This window comes from Nuphar pumila, chromosome 8, assembly GCF_984573655.1.
Source record: "Nuphar pumila chromosome 8, dmNupPumi1.hap1.1, whole genome shotgun sequence".
NCBI lineage: Eukaryota > Viridiplantae > Streptophyta > Magnoliopsida > Nymphaeales > Nymphaeaceae > Nuphar > Nuphar pumila.
This window is the reverse complement of record NC_143256.1, coordinates 119,941,502-119,957,486: the sequence shown is the minus strand read 5'-3', so window position 1 is coordinate 119,957,486 and position 15,985 is coordinate 119,941,502. Positions and strand designations below refer to the sequence as shown.

The 15,985-nt window shown below is 36.2% G+C and overlaps 1 protein-coding gene across 1 annotated transcript in view; it reads left to right on the top strand.

Annotated features, from left to right (window-relative positions):
- Positions 1-15,503, top strand: part of LOC149830425 (brefeldin A-inhibited guanine nucleotide-exchange protein 1-like) — a 64,308-nt gene extending 48,805 nt beyond the window's left edge. Inside the window, exons 7-11 of the mRNA XM_090016509.1 lie at positions 1,674-2,179; positions 2,267-2,588; positions 3,093-3,444; positions 3,575-4,245; positions 14,885-15,503. Of these exons, the coding sequence (XP_089872635.1) occupies positions 1,674-2,179; positions 2,267-2,588; positions 3,093-3,444; positions 3,575-4,245; positions 14,885-15,493 (2,460 nt within the window). The 3' untranslated portion in view covers positions 15,494-15,503. The remainder of the gene's footprint in view (positions 1-1,673; positions 2,180-2,266; positions 2,589-3,092; positions 3,445-3,574; positions 4,246-14,884) is intronic.
- Positions 15,504-15,985: the final 482 nt, after the last annotated feature.

The following is a 15,985-nucleotide window of genomic DNA, read 5'->3' as shown; positions in this document are numbered from 1 at the left end:
TGAATCTAAGCTCATGTTTCAAAGATCCCCATTTCATTTCAGTGGTGTCTTGGATGATGATGAGGATTGGAGGCAACTGGAGGCTAAGTGGATGATGACAATGATTATGTTGGCCCAAAGATGAATGTGAATGAAGGAAGAAAATAAGACAACTCAGAAGAAGAAGATCCATCATTTGAGTATCGTTTTCGTTATGATTGATAGATTAGGATGGTTCTTCTTTTGTTTTGTTATGTAATATATAACTTTGATATCAAACATTCATGCTTGTGACTTGTGACTTTTGTTAAATGTTTGTTAGGAGTGTTATCAGTATCATATCCAATGTTTTACTAGTGCATGTTTATGTTAAGTTACTCCTAATGCATATATTCTTTTCTATTACATTCTATAATTTTTCTGATTTTTTTGAAATTTTTGGAGATTTTTCTCTATTTTTGTAAATTTCATATTTTTTGTGGTTTTTAATTCAAGTTTTTTCTTGTATCGTATGATATGATACAGTACGATATACCCATATCTGAGGCTCATGCGATACGGGTTCCAATACACTATTTACAACATTGCTCACAATTGTTGGACACGTGACACTGTGTCCATTTTTTCTTGGACACTTCTATGTTAAAAAATGAAGTGTCTAGGAATGCTGGTGTTGGTGTCCAAGTGTCGGACACTGACACGTTGGCCCTCTAGAAGTGTCAAGGTAACATAGCCTATGACTCATCAAGGTCAACAGAATCTTGATATAATCCTGGTCAACGTATTCAGTTGAGCAGGTTAGATTCCAATTTGAGATTCCTATGGCGATTCACTATATTGGCATGCTGTAATGGGCTAAGCTATGCCCTACATAACACGGGTACTAAGGTGGTGATGAATAGCTGGTCTGAGGGGATAATCCACCAATTTGGGACTGAGGCATCAGGAATCATATACAAACTTGTCCAAGATTTGCCACGTCGTCTATTACACTTTTAAATCCCTTTACAAGGTGTCATATAATGTTTTGTATTTACGAAGTCACAGTTTGCCCCTACCGATTGGATTTCTTGATTTCCCTCAGGTTTTAAAACTGCTGGATAATTTTTTGTGTTGGTTTCATATAAACCCCTTAAGTTTTAACTTGCATTGAAAAACTTAAATGGGAAGATGAATGAGGTTTAGTTGTCTATTTTAGTATCATTTTTATCCTCGAAGGTATTTTAGTTATTTTATTGTGATTGGAAGGGTATTAAGTTATTTGAAAAAATAGGTCAGAATCTGTTGAAACCATACTGGGGCATGTGACATTTCTTCATGCTGAGGGGTGTTTAAGAAATTGGCCTAAAGGTAGGACGAAGTTTAAAGTCTCTTCATTTTTTTAATGGCATCACTATCAAGAAATGACTGATATGGATTCGAACTTTTATTGCTAACTGCTGAAGAATTACGGTTTTTTGTGGTTTTTGACAATAAAAACAGATAAGAATTTAAGGGAATAACTGTCTTGACAAATAAAACAAGTTCTCCTTTTAACATTATGACAATAGACTTGTAATCTTTGAATCTTTCATCAGACAAAGGCACGACTGGTTTTCCCTTTCTAGTTAATCATGTTTGCATGCGGAAATAGCTCTTCCATTTATTCTAGCTAGCAATTTTTTTTTCTTTTTTCTTTTGTTTTGCACATGCAGGCTATCATATCCATTGCAATTGAAGATGGAAACTACTTGCAAGAAGCCTGGGAGCACATCTTAACATGTCTTTCCCGATTTGAGAATCTACTGCTACTTGGAGAGGGTGCTCCACCTGATTCTTTGTTCCTTGCAGTACCTCAGGTAGAAGCAGAAGAAAAAGCACCCAAGTCTCCAGCACATCAATTGCTAAAGAAAAAAGGTGCTGCTCTGCAGCATCCAGCTATCATGGCTGTTCTTCGAGGGGGAACATATGATAGCATTGCCCCTGTAGTCAATGTCTCAGGTCCTATAACTCCAGACCAAATAAATAACTTAATTTTCAATTTGAACATGCTTGACCAGATTGGAAATTATGAATTGAATCACATATTTGTGCATAGTCAAAGGTTGAACAGTGAGGCCATTGTTGCTTTTGTGAAGGCTTTATGCAAAGTTTCTATGACAGAGTTGCAGTCTCCATCAGATCCTCGGGTCTTTAGCCTTATGAAAATTGTCGAAATTGCGTAAGATTTTTATCTCATGTTTCTGGATAAATTATCAGAAATGATAGTGTGGAAGTTTTCATTTTGTTGAGCTTGCTTCTTGTGCAGGCATTACAACATGAATCGCATTAGATTGGTCTGGTCTCGTATATGGCATGTTCTATCTGATTTTTTTGTGTCGGTTGGGCTATCAGAGAACCTCTCAGTTTCCATTTTTGTCATGGATTCCTTGAGGCAGCTGGCTATGAAGTTTCTGGAACGTGAAGAGTTGGCACATTACAATTTTCAGAGTGAATTTTTGAAGCCTTTTGTTATCGTTATGCAGAAGAGCAACTCTGCAGAAATTAGGGAATTGATCGTTCGATGTGTCTCTCAAATGGTCCTTGTTCGTGTCAGTAATGTGAAGTCTGGCTGGAAAAGTGTTTTTAAGGTAAGAACCATAAGATGCAGTTCGATGTAGTTTGGTGGTATTTCCAAAGTATCAAGATTCTTTATGCATCAGTCTAAAAAATTTTGCCTATTTTTACGGAATCTTCTGAAATTTGTCCTACATTTCCAATTTTCTACAATATAAATACAAATATATTTCTTGTTTTCTGCTCTTTGATAGCTTCTCTAACTTTTCTAATTTTACTTTTGGAAAAGCATTCCTTTGCAATTCCGAGTTTTTTTCATAAATGCCAAGATTTTCGCAGGAAAGCAATTATTTTTTAAGTCTCTTGAGAAGACTTACAAGAAATTGCTGATACAAATATCGTTCCTATGACTCGAACTTAGTTGTTTAAATCCCTTCAGTGTTTTCAAGTTTTCAACTGCTGCTTCTGATGAACTTAGTTGATTTAAAATGTGTTTTTACTCTTTAGTCCTTCATACTCACACCATTTTATTAATAAGCAAATCTTAAGACAGTTGAGTGAAACCCTTCTGTTTGCAGGTTTTCACTACTGCTGCTTCTGATGAACGTAAGAATATTGTCTTACTGGCTTTTGAGACCATAGAAAAAATTGTTCGAGATTATTTCCCCTACATAACAGAGACAGAGACAACAACTTTCACTGACTGTGTTAGATGCCTTATTGCCTTTACAACAAGCAAATTCAACAATGACGTTGGCTTCAATGCCATAGCATTTCTTCGGTTCTGTGCTGTCAAACTGGCAGAGGGAGGACTTATATGTTATGAGGGGAGCAAGGAAACTTCTGATCCAATGAATGGAGATGTTTCTGATAGGCTCACATTTAATGATAAACATGAACATGTGTACTACTGGGTTCCTTTACTGACTGGTAATTGCTTGCCTTCCTATGAGTAAGCCAATATTTTTTCAACAAATGAACTTTCTTTTTAATGATTTGATGGCCTCTGCTATTATAGAGTATATTTGAGGTGTTTAACTGAAAAAAACAATCTTTTCAGGTCTTTCAAAACTTACTTCTGATCCTAGACCAGCCATAAGGAAAAGCGCATTGGAGGTGCTCTTTAATACATTGCGGGATCATGGACATCTTTTTTCACTCTCCTTCTGGATCAGAGTATACAAGTCGGTTGTTTTCCCAATCTTTTATAATGTGGAGTATACAAAGGGAGTTTCATTAGATGGACAGTCAGCAGATTATAAAGAGGAACAAGTTGTTGAAAATGGTTGGAGTTCTGAAACTTGTGCACTGGCAGCACAATATCTTGTTGACTTATTTTCGGGTTTCTTTGTCATAGTGCGCTCACAGCTCAGAAATGTTGTGTCTATTGTAGTTAGTTTCATTAGAAATCCTAATTTTGCTAGTATTGGTGTATCTGCATTCCTGCGCCTAACCAGTACCGTGGGGAACATGGTCTCAGAAAGTGAATGGCAGGAGATACTATTGTCCTTAAAAGAAGCAGCTGCTTTGACACAGCCTAGCTTTTCACTCATCGTGAAGACAATGGATGGCATTGAGATACCTGACAGTGTGGAAGTCTATCCTGAAAATAAATTGTTTCCTGAGCAGGAGTTCCCTGTTGATGAACCAGAGGATGATAGTCTACAGGTGGCCTCATATTGTGTCTCAAGAATGAAGGGTCATATAGCTGTACAACTTCTCATAATTCAGGTACTTTGTGTATATCTACTTTTTTTATTTCCTATTTTTGTTATGCTTTTATTTGATATTCTTTAAAACCAGCACACATTAAGGAGTCACATAACCCCCATGTCTGTCTGGTTGTATCCAGAAAAGTCACAGTAGGGCTAGACTTTTGCTCCCAAGCATAGTTACAGACATCGGTGATATTTCCAAAAGGTCACGATATTATCATTGTATTTTCGGCAAACGATATCACAGGTAAAATATTGCAATATTTTTGAAAAAATTACCAATTTGATAATATCGCAATATTATCAATTATTCTTAGTGTTTTAATTTATTTTTTACATCTTAAATGTGTTTTTCTTCTTTTTTATTTTTTACTTATTTCTTTTATTATCTAATCATGATACGTTCTTACCTATTTTTGTTATTTTTATATATTTTTTAAGCCTCGAGGTTTTTTTCGAGATTTATCATGAAACCTATAATATCGCAAGAAATAGCGTCACCGAGATATAGCCGATACCGATATTTGTGACTATGCTTCCAACATGAAAGGTACAAAAATCAAGGATCTTGAAGTATGTTTATTTAAATATTTACATGACAATGAAAGCCTAGGACTGAACCCCATCTTTACATATCAGGTTTGAAAGTCACCTTGGTGTGCCCTGAAAAGTAGATAGAAGGGAAGCTTATGGGATCTAAGAGCTTCAAACTCCTGATTTTTTTAGATCATTGGCAAGAACTTGAATGATAATTCTATTCTCATGTTGAATATCTTTGGATTATTTGAGCTTTCTTTCCTGGTACTGGGATGAAGATCAGTCTTGCACTTACCAATAGGGCTGCACAACGAGCCGAGCTAGCTCGAGCTCGGCTCAGGCTTGACTCTTTTAAACCCGAATACTCGACATACCGAAGACCATCCACCATGTGCTTTAGAAAGATATTCTCAAAATCAAGATATAGATTCCTTTAGTGTTAGAAAATTCATGAGAATTTCAAAAGCTCCTAATAAATTTATATCCTATGATTTTTTTAAACCTAAATATAGAGCTTGTCTAATGGTTATACATGATGCTAAAAACCATCAATAATGGATTAAGGCAATGAATGATGAATTAGAAGCTTTAGAAAATGCAAAAACTTGGAAAATTCAAACATTACCTAAAAGAAAGAAAACTATAGGATAGAGATGGGTCTATAAAATAAAAACTAAAACGGATCGGACATTGGAAATATATAAAGCTAGGTTAGTAGCCAAAGGATATGGTCAAGAATACGGAATAGACTATAACGAGACATTTGCTTCAGTCGCTTGAATAACCACTATTAGAACCCTTATTTCTATTGTATTAATTAAAAAATGGTCAATCTTTTAAATGGATGTAAAAAATGTCTTCTTGAATGGTAATCTCAATAAGAAAGTTTACATAGATCCCTAACCAGGTTTAAGTTTAGCACATGAAAATTCTTCAATTACGAAAAACATTCTATGGTCTAAAGCAAGCCCCCAAGGCTTGGTATGATCGATTTTGTAGTCAGATGATACAACTTCACTTTAAATCTTGTTATACTGACATTGCATTGTTTGTTAAGTGAGTTAGTCACATCAAAGTTGTGTTCAAAGATAACTTTGATATGATAAATCTTTGTTTTTTACAGTATTTTTTTGCAATAGAAGTGACTTACCTCGTGATTATTTGTTGTCGCAAACTAAGTATGCAACAGAGATCTTTAAACGGAAAGGACTTTGAGATTAAAAATGAATTGATACTTCAGAGGCCATAAATGCAAAGATAAAGAAAGATGATGGAGAACCTCAGAAGGATCTAACTTCATATAGACAAATGATTGGAGTTTTGTCTTATCTCTCTATTACTCGTCTTGATATTTCTCATGCTATTTATTCTGTTAGTCAATTTGAGCATGCTCCAACTATAGTACATATGAGTGTTGTAATGAGAATTATTAGATATATCAGAAATTCTATTAATTATGGGTTATTTTTTTCATCCTCTTTCTCGTTAGAATTTATTGCATATTCTGATTCTGACTGGGGAGGGGATGTAAATGATAAACGTTCAGCCACTGGTTCATGTGTTTTTGTAGGTGATTATCTAATTTCATGGAGATGTAAGAAGCAGCAGAAAGTGTCCCTCGCTTCTACTAAAGCAGAGTACCGTGCCATAACTATAACTACGTCTGAGTTAATATGGTTGAGACAGTTATTAGAAGATTTGGGAGTTCACATTGTAAAACCCTCAAGATTATGTTGTGACAACAAGAGCGTAATATACATTGCAAACAATCATACATTCCATGAAAGGACCCAACACATTGAAATTGATTGCTACTACGTTCGTGAAGAATTTTTGAAGAAGACCATCACGTTGTCTTCTGTTCCATCAGAGAATCAACAGACGGATTTTTTTCACTAAAATGCTCTCATCACATAGATTTCACTTCCTACTTGGCAAACTCTCGGTTGTTGAGGAAGGGTGTTAAGATAAGCTTCTAATATATATATATATATATATATATATATATATATATATATATATATATATATATATATATATATATATATAACCGGAATACCCATCAAGGGTATTCTAGTCATTTTACCTTGTAATAGTAGTCAGCCCATTAGAGGCTGACTTTTTATTATTATTTTTTTACCTTTTTGTAATGTTTACTTTTTGTAAACTTTGATTGGGACACCTCCAACAACTAGCTGTTGGAGCTGCTCCCAACGGTGTTATAAATAGGGCTTCAAGCCCTTGTAAACCTCAATGCCTTTTGAGCATTTTATGTAAATACAAAAACCTTTATTTGACCCTTACGTCGGTGGTGTTGATTGTGTTAAAATTTGATGTATATTTATATATATATATATATATATATAGATTACGACACATATACATATATATATATAATATATATATGTCTATGTGTCTATCTATATATATAAATATATATATATATATATATTTATATATATATATTTTTTTATTTTGTAAAACCCGATAGGGGTATTTCTGTCATTTCACCTGTACACGCATATCATTGATATGCTTTCTTTTCTTTCTTTTTCCTTTATTCTTTTTCCTTTTTTTGCTTTTTCAGTTTCCCTTTTTTATTCATTTGAGAGGGGTCCACATAGAGTCGTTGGACCCCTCCAACGGTCATAAATATGACCGTTGGAGGGGCTCCAACGACTCTATGGGAGCCCCTCCTTGGGTCCCTTGCTGTGTATAAATAAGGGGCACAGCCCCATGTATTTCTTAAGCTTCTTGTGAAGCATTCTATGAAGTGAAATATATTTTTTTACCTCTTTTTGTGCTTGACCACTTTTGTGGTTTATTTTGCCCTTTTGTGGCCTCTTGTGTATGTGCGTGCTTCCGTGCTTTCGCTTGGAGACTTTGTCCTTTTCATTTGGCACTTCATTACATGGTATCAAAGCCGTGGTTAAGAAGGCTTCATCGGATCCTCCCTTGACAAGTAATACCTCTCCTCTCTCTTGTCTTATAAATTCTTTTTCTATAAATGGCCAACAAAGATGCAAAAATCGATCTCTCATTCAAATTGGATGGGACCAATTACCGCATGTGGGCGGCCGCTATGGAGAATAATCTCAAAGGTAAAAAGCTTTGGGGTTACGTATGTGGAACCATTCCGGAACCACAATTGAAGTTAACTAAATTTGAAGGAAGTGAGGAAAAAACTTTAAATGAAGAAGAAAAGGAAAAGGCTATTCTTGATTATTCTTCTAAAATGGAAGATTGGGAAAGTGAACATGCTAAAATCTTAGCATGGTTCATGAATAATGTCGAATTGAAGATTTGTGCAAACCTTGCAAAATTCAAAAAGGCTAATGAAGCATGTTTTTTTATGAAAGGCATGTACACCCAAAGAGACCTTGCTAGGCATTTTTTTCTACAAGAGAAGGTAAGAGCTGCCAAGCAAGGTGATATGAGCATTAGGGACTACTATAGTGCCCTATCCTCTTTGTGGGATGAACTTGTCCTTCTCGAACCGCAATGGGAAGGAAGTGCTATTGCTATGAGACAAGAGCAAATGGAAAAAGAGAGGTTCTTTCAATTTATTCATGGGCTTTGTCCCGAATTTGAACAACTTAGAGGATCTCTACTTCATAGGGCCTCTACCCCTCTAAGCGATATTTTGGCCGATTTATGTCAAGAAGAAACCCGTTTGGCCTTGAAAAGAGATGTTGATGAAGTGCATGCCGTGTCTAGACCCGGCAACAATGTAAGATCATATAAACCACCACATTTTTGGAAGAATAATGGTGGTGGAGGAAGAAAAAACATTTGTCATAATTGTAATGAACCGGGCCATATTCGTCCCGATTGCCCTAGATTCAAAAAGAAGGTGGCTTACGTGGGGGAAACTCCTCCAATCATCAATGAAGATTCAAAGAAAGATGGTGACATAAAGGAGTCCATCGCTCATCTAAACGAAACTCTTCAACAATTTATAAAGATGAACGCCTCTACATCATCCTCTTCACCTTCCACTTCCGGTGCCGCCATCTCCTCTTTTCCAGGTATGACCTCTTGGATTCTTGACTCGGGTGCCTCTTTCCATATGACTCAAAATGCATCACTTTTATCAAAACCAAGTCTCAATAAATTTAAATCATATGTATCCACCGCCGATGGAACATCTTTAAATATTGAAGGCATTAGAAACCTTGAGAAAACTTATGACCAAAACAAAGAATTTTTTGTTCCCAAAATCCGAATTATTCCAAAACTTAATCTAAATCTTTTTTTCGTCTCTCAAATTACCGATTTTGAATGTAATGTCTCGTTTTCACCAACCCATTGCTATGTGCAGGATCTCCGGTCCAGGAAGCGGATTGGGCAAGGCCATAGAAGAGGGGACCTTTACTATATGGATTTTTTGTCTTTGCCATCCAAATCATTTTGTAATCATGTTCAATCCAAAGATATTGAGACTTGGCATAAGAGACTTGGACACCCTAGTATTTTCAAGTTGTACCTTTTTCCGTTTTTGGAAAAAATTTATAATACAAATACATTTACATGCAATGATTGTATTCTTGGGAAAATTCACTCTCTTCCATATTCTCATAGCAATTTTGTGTCAAAAAGGGCTTTTGAACTTGTGCATTCCGATGTATGGGGACCGGCACCCGTTATGTCCAAAGGGGGCTTCTCTTACTATGTTTCTTTTATTGATGATTTTACTAGATACACATGGGTTTACATTATCAAGAATAAATCCGATGTCTTCACTAATTTTAAAGAGTTTCACGCTCTTGTTCAAAATCAATTCCAACACAATATAGCCACCTTTAGATCCGACTCAGGAGGAGAGTACATGTCTAAAGATTTTCAAAATTATTTTAAAACAAATGGAATTTTGCACCAACGATCTTGTCCTAAAACTCCGCAACAAAATGGTCTTGCGGAAAGGAAACATAGACATTTAATCGAAACCACAAGAACTCTTCTTGTGTCTAAAAATGTTCCTAAAAACTTTTGGGCCGAAGTTCTTCTTACCGCAACATATCTTGTGAATCGTATGCCTCTTCTTCTTTAAAAAATGTTTCGCCCTTTGAAAAATTATTTAAAATTACTCCAGATTTTAATAGACTAAGAATCTTTGGATGCAAATGTTTTGTACTTAGTCTAGGACAAGATAAGTTGTCACCTAAAGCTATTGAATGTGTGTTCATTGGCTATGGTGAGAATCAAAAAGGCTATAGATGCTATGATATTCGAAACAATAAATTATATGTGTCGAGAAATGTAAACTTTATTGAAGAACAAAATGGTTTCGATATCCACACATCTAAGGAAGACATCGATTATTCTTTTCTATTCGACTTAGCTCCTAGGATTGAGTCCCCTGAGGCAATTACTTGTGATACTAGTTGTGACGGAATTTTACATTATAATGATACACCACAACATGATAATACTTCCCAAAATGAAAACTTTAATGATATAAATGTATATACCCGGCGGATAGGAAATGAACATCAACCTGCTATTGACAGATACTCTCAAGACTTCTCTTTAGAAGAATCTATTGATAACAATCCACCTAGGAGATCTTCTCGTACTAGTAGGCCACCACAAACATTTGTGTCTTATGAATCTTTTTCTCCGAATTATAGGGTCTGTCTTATGTTAATACATTCGTATCATGAGCCTACCTCATTCAAGGAAGCTAAAGATCACCCACATTGGATTTAAGCTATGAAAATCGAATTAGAGGCTCTTAACAAGGCCCAAACCTGGAGCATTATTCCTCAAACTTTAGGAAAAAAAGCAATTGGGTGTAGATGGGTATATAAAGTCAAAACCAAATGTGATGGGTCCCTTGAAAGATACAAAGCTCGTTTAGTTGCAAAAGGCTACGCTCAAGAATATGGGATTGATTATGAAGAAACCTTTGCTCCTGTAGCCAGAATGACTAGTGTACGAACCCTAATTGCTTTAGCATCCATCAAACAATGGCCGATATATCAACTTGATGTTAAAAATGCGTTTTTAAATGGAACTCTGTGTGAAGAAGTTCTTATGGACCGTCCGTCGGGTCTTGAAATTGGGAAAGGTAATATTCTAAAATTAAACAAAGCTCTCTATGGTTTAAAACAAGCACCAAAAGCTTGGTATGATCTTTTTAGCAAAGTAGTTCTTGATAATGGTTTCTCCTCATGTTACACAGATACTGCTTTGTTTGTTAAATCTTCTAATGAATACATAACCATTTTGTTATTATATGTTGATGACATGATTATCACAGGTAATGATAAGAAAGGTATTGATCTTATTAAAAATATTCTTAAGAAAAATTTTGATATGTCTGATCTGGGTTTTCTAAGGTATTTCTTAGGAATTGAAGTTGCATACTCCCCCAAGGGGTATGTCCTATCTCAGATGAAGCTTGCCTTTGACATTATTGCTAGGTCTGGGCTGACAGATGACAAAAGGGTGGAGACTCCAGAAGTGATCAATGCCAAGATGAGAGCCAATGATGGCACTCCTTTAGCAGACCCCACGCCTTATCGTCAATTGATTAGATCCTTAACATATTTATCTATCACCAGGCCTGACATTTCACATGCAGTTCATAGTGCAAGCCAATTTCAGACTGCTCCTACCACTACTCACATGGCAGCAGTAATGAGGATTATCAGATACTTGAAAAATTTCATAACTAAGGGAGTATTCTTATCCTCTTCTTCACCTCTTACTTTACTTGCGTATACTGACTCTGATTGGGGGGGTAACCCCGATGATCGTATTTCTACCACAGGTTATTGTGTGTTTCTTGGGGAGTCGCTTATCTCCTGGAGGTGTAAGAAACAGCGTAAAGTTTCTCTCTCGTCTACCGAAGCAGAATATCGTGCGATGGCCACTACCACAACTGAGATTATATGGTTAAGAAGCTTACTTAAAGATATGGGTGTCTCATTCTCAACTCCTTCAAAACTGTGTTGTGACAACAAGAGCTTCATTTATATTGCTAGCAATCACACTTTTCATGAACGAACGAAGCATATTGAGATGGACTGTCATTATGTTCGAGATGAGTTCTTACGAGGCACCATTCAACTCCCATATGTTCCTACCGAATATCAGTTGGCGGACTTCTTCACCAAAGCTTTGCCTTCGCCTCGCTTCTACTTCCTCCTTAGCAAACTCTCGGTGATTCCACCACGTGTTTGAGGGGGGGTGTTAAAATTTGATGTATATATATATATATATATATATATATATATATATATATATATATATATAGATAGATTACGACACATATACATATATATAATATATATATGTCTATGTGTCTATCTATATATATAAATATATATATATATATATATATTTATTTTGTAAAACCCGATAGGGGTATTTCTGTCATTTCACCTGTACACGCATATCATTGATATGCTTTCTTTTCTTTCTTTTCCCTTTATTCTTTTTCCTTTTTTTGCTTTTTCAGTTTTCCTTTTTTATTCATTTGAGAGGGGTCCACATAGAGTCGTTGGACCCCTCCAACGGTCATAAATATGACCGTTGGAGGGGCTCCAACGACTCTATGGGAGCCCCTCCTTGGGTCCCTTGCTGTGTATAAATAAGGGGCACAGCCCCATGTATTTCTTAAGCTTCTTGTGAAGCATTCTATGAAGTGAAATATATTTTTTTACCTTTTTTTGTGCTTGACCACTTTTGTGGTTTATTTTGCCCTTTTGTGGCCTCTTGTGTATGTGCGTGCTTCCGTGCTTTCGCTTGGAGACTTTGTCCTTTTCATTTGGCACTTCATTACAGATTGATCAATCAAGTATTCTTGGTTGGTTGTGTTCTTGTAAGTCCATAAGAGACACTTATTTGTTTTTGTTTTCATTTCATTACAGATTTGAGCTGAGCTTTTTGAGCATGTGCACCCCTACCTACCAATTCCTTGGTTCAATTTACTGGTTCAATGTATACTCCTTGACTTTCTGACCCAGATTGCAACTCCAAAATGCCTGTAACCTGAACATAACCTAGATCCTTCTTCTTTTTTTGATATTTAAATGCAGAAACCACTCCCAAGAACGGAGACCTAGCTGGTGGTGGCTTTGCTTGTCGTACTTACGGTCGTCCTGGCAGCGTAAAACTTTGTGGGCTTATCCCTCACCCCCAGGGAGTCATGTACTCCCCTCAAGCCAATTTTGATTTAAATCAGTTCTGCTTTGTCATTAATGTGCAATTGAAAGTGATATGTCTCAAAAATTGCAAATTGTTAGGTTTGGGTTATTTTTGTATACTACATGCTAGGACAAGAAAGAACACAATTCCTTCCTAAATTTGGGCATAAGCATTTCCCACAGTGAATCTCCAGTATGTGCAGAAATATTTTTCAATGTACTATGATTCATTTTGCATGTTTGACCCATTTAAGATAATTATGGTTTGACTATCCCCCTCAAGTGTAACTAGGGGTTCTAGTTCACTAAGTGTGATATGACCAGGTGCATTGTTAAAAGTTCTACAATCCTGGTTCATAGGGCCAACACCCTTAATCAATGTTGTTCGTATACGATACGTATCGTTACTTTTTAGAAAATCGATACAATACACTTGTATTGCAATACGAGTGTGTATCGTATCTGTATCGTACAGTAATGTATTGTACTGTATCATATGGTACGGGGTGTATAATACTATACACCTTCAACGCACTTTAAAAAAACCTGAATCATAATTTTTTCTTTTTAGGGTTTAAATACCTCTTGAGGGCCGATTCCCTCATTTGTGTATCTACGCATCTTAGGAGCCGTGAGAGCTATTTAGGGGCCGATCTGTGCACAAGGGAAAGAGATTTTGTGATTTCATCCAGAGTGCATTTTCACGATTTTTCCACTAAAGGAAGTGGGTTAAGGTAAAAAAAACTTATTATTTGCTTATTGAGTTTTTTGGGGGGAGATGGCAACAAATGATCCGTCATGGAAATGAGGCACTCTAGTAATAAGTGAAAACCCATTTTATGGTTGCATTTTTTGCATTTCATCATTATTTCATGTGTTATGATTTCTTAGAATTTTTTATTTTATTTTTTCAAAATTTATAATTTTTTACGATATGTATCTTATTTTGTGCCCGACCGATATGGGTTAGGATATGACACTTACAACCTTGCCCTAATTGCTTTCTTGGTGTACAGCTTTGTATCATAGATGACATACCTTCTGATTTCCATTTCTTCTTCACAGACGGACCTGGCTAATCTCTTGTCAGGACTGCTCACACACATGCACATCATTATTTATTTGTTTGTGCATGCAGGTGAGGGTGTGTATGTGGAGAGAGAGAGAGAGAGAGGCCTCCTGCAGATATGCACGCTAAAATTTCATATACCATGGTTCATTTATTTTTTAACATACTATAAATGTAAATATTAAACTATACTTTAGAGAAGGATAAAAATGAATGATTTAGATGCACCAAATATGTAACTTTAAAAAGAGAAAGGCTTTTGACATCCAAATTATTAGATGGAAAATATTACCAAATGGACCGTCGTATATGTATCTGCATGGTCTGATCTACTGAAAATGCTTGAATAGGGGATATTCTATTTGTTGATACTTTATAGACATACACTAGATTTTTCTATATACATGTCTGTGTTTGTTGTCTGTATTGGTTAAACCTTATCTAATGAAATGTTATTCATGATGAATCTTAACTTCATATATGTTTGTGCACATGGTCATTGGTTTCTGTATCAACAAATATCAGCATAGCAGTTTTTTAGAACCTGAAAAAGGTTGCTTATCTCAAAATCTCTGCAGAATCCCAGCAGACACGAAGAAACAGAAAATTTGGAAATATCGTCAAAGTTAAAAAAAAAATAGAAAAGAAAAACTTGCACAAATATGGTAACAAACTGCTGTCTTTGTTTCACATCTTTATCTGCTCTCCAGCTTTCCATCTCCCTAGGATAAATAAATCCTTCTCTTCTTTATTGAGCAGAACAAACCAACAGAATTGAACAAAATATGCCAGGTGAATATCTTTGTTCTGGATCTGTTGTTTTGCTTATAATCATGTTATTTCTTTCTTCCAGTTTTTGATGTTATGCTTATAATCATGTTATTTCTTTCTTTCAGGCTTTGATGGAACTGTACAAGGTGCATGGACGTTCTATTACGGCTTCAAATATTCTGATCCTCTTGGAGATATTTTCTTATGTTTGCCAGCATGCTCATGAAATGAATTCCCATATCGTCCTACAGGAGAAATTGCACAAAGTATGTTTGATCTTAGAGGTCCCTGATCCACCCTCTCTTCACCTTGAGAATGATTCATACCAAAACTATCTCAAGTTTCTGCAGACCCTAATAACCGACAACCCGTCTCTATCAGAAGAAAGAGGCATAGAACTGCAGCTCATTTCAGCATGTGAGAAGATAATGGAGATATACCTCGATTGTGCAGGCTGCGAAATCAATCAGAAACTTACAAGAGACCAGCTGAAACTAAACTGGGTGATTCCATTAGGCACAGCAAAGAAGGAAGAAATGGCTGCTCGCACATCTTTAGTTGTGTCAACTCTGCAAGTGTTGTGTAATTTAGAGAAGGATACTTTCAAGAAATACATCTCACGGTTTCTCCCGCTATTAGTAAATTTAATTCGCTGTGAGCACAGCTCAGGTGAAGTGCAGCGTGTATTGAGGGATTTGTTCCAATTTTGTATAGGCCCAATAATAATATTGTGATTTTTTGCTCTCTCTCTCTCTCTCTCTCTCTCTCTCTCTCTCTCTCTCTCTCTGCACATTTAATTAGGCTTGGAATTTGTAGGTTTAAGCTGGCTGAATATGTGACCCCATCACAGGTGGGTGCCCCTTGTTGAAAGGTTGAATCTGGGCGCACTCTCGGGTGAGCAGGGGCGACCTCAAAGGTTGGTTAGGTGATCGGGCCCAAGTACTTGGACCACACAAAACACAGAAAATCAGTAATGTGTAGTGAATTTCTGTGTAAAACACGAGCACAGAAAATCGCTACATGTGCAGTGATTTAGTGTAAAACACAGAAAATCGCTGTATGCGTAGCGATTTTCTGTGGCCCGAAAGTACTCAGGCACGCTCATTAGATTTTCTCTGAATGTGCAGTGAGTGATGCTGGTTCGCTTCTCGATCAATGAGGTTTTTTCCACAATCAAAACCTAATTCACTTGAAAGAAACTGTAGTTTCTCGCCTATTTCACTTCA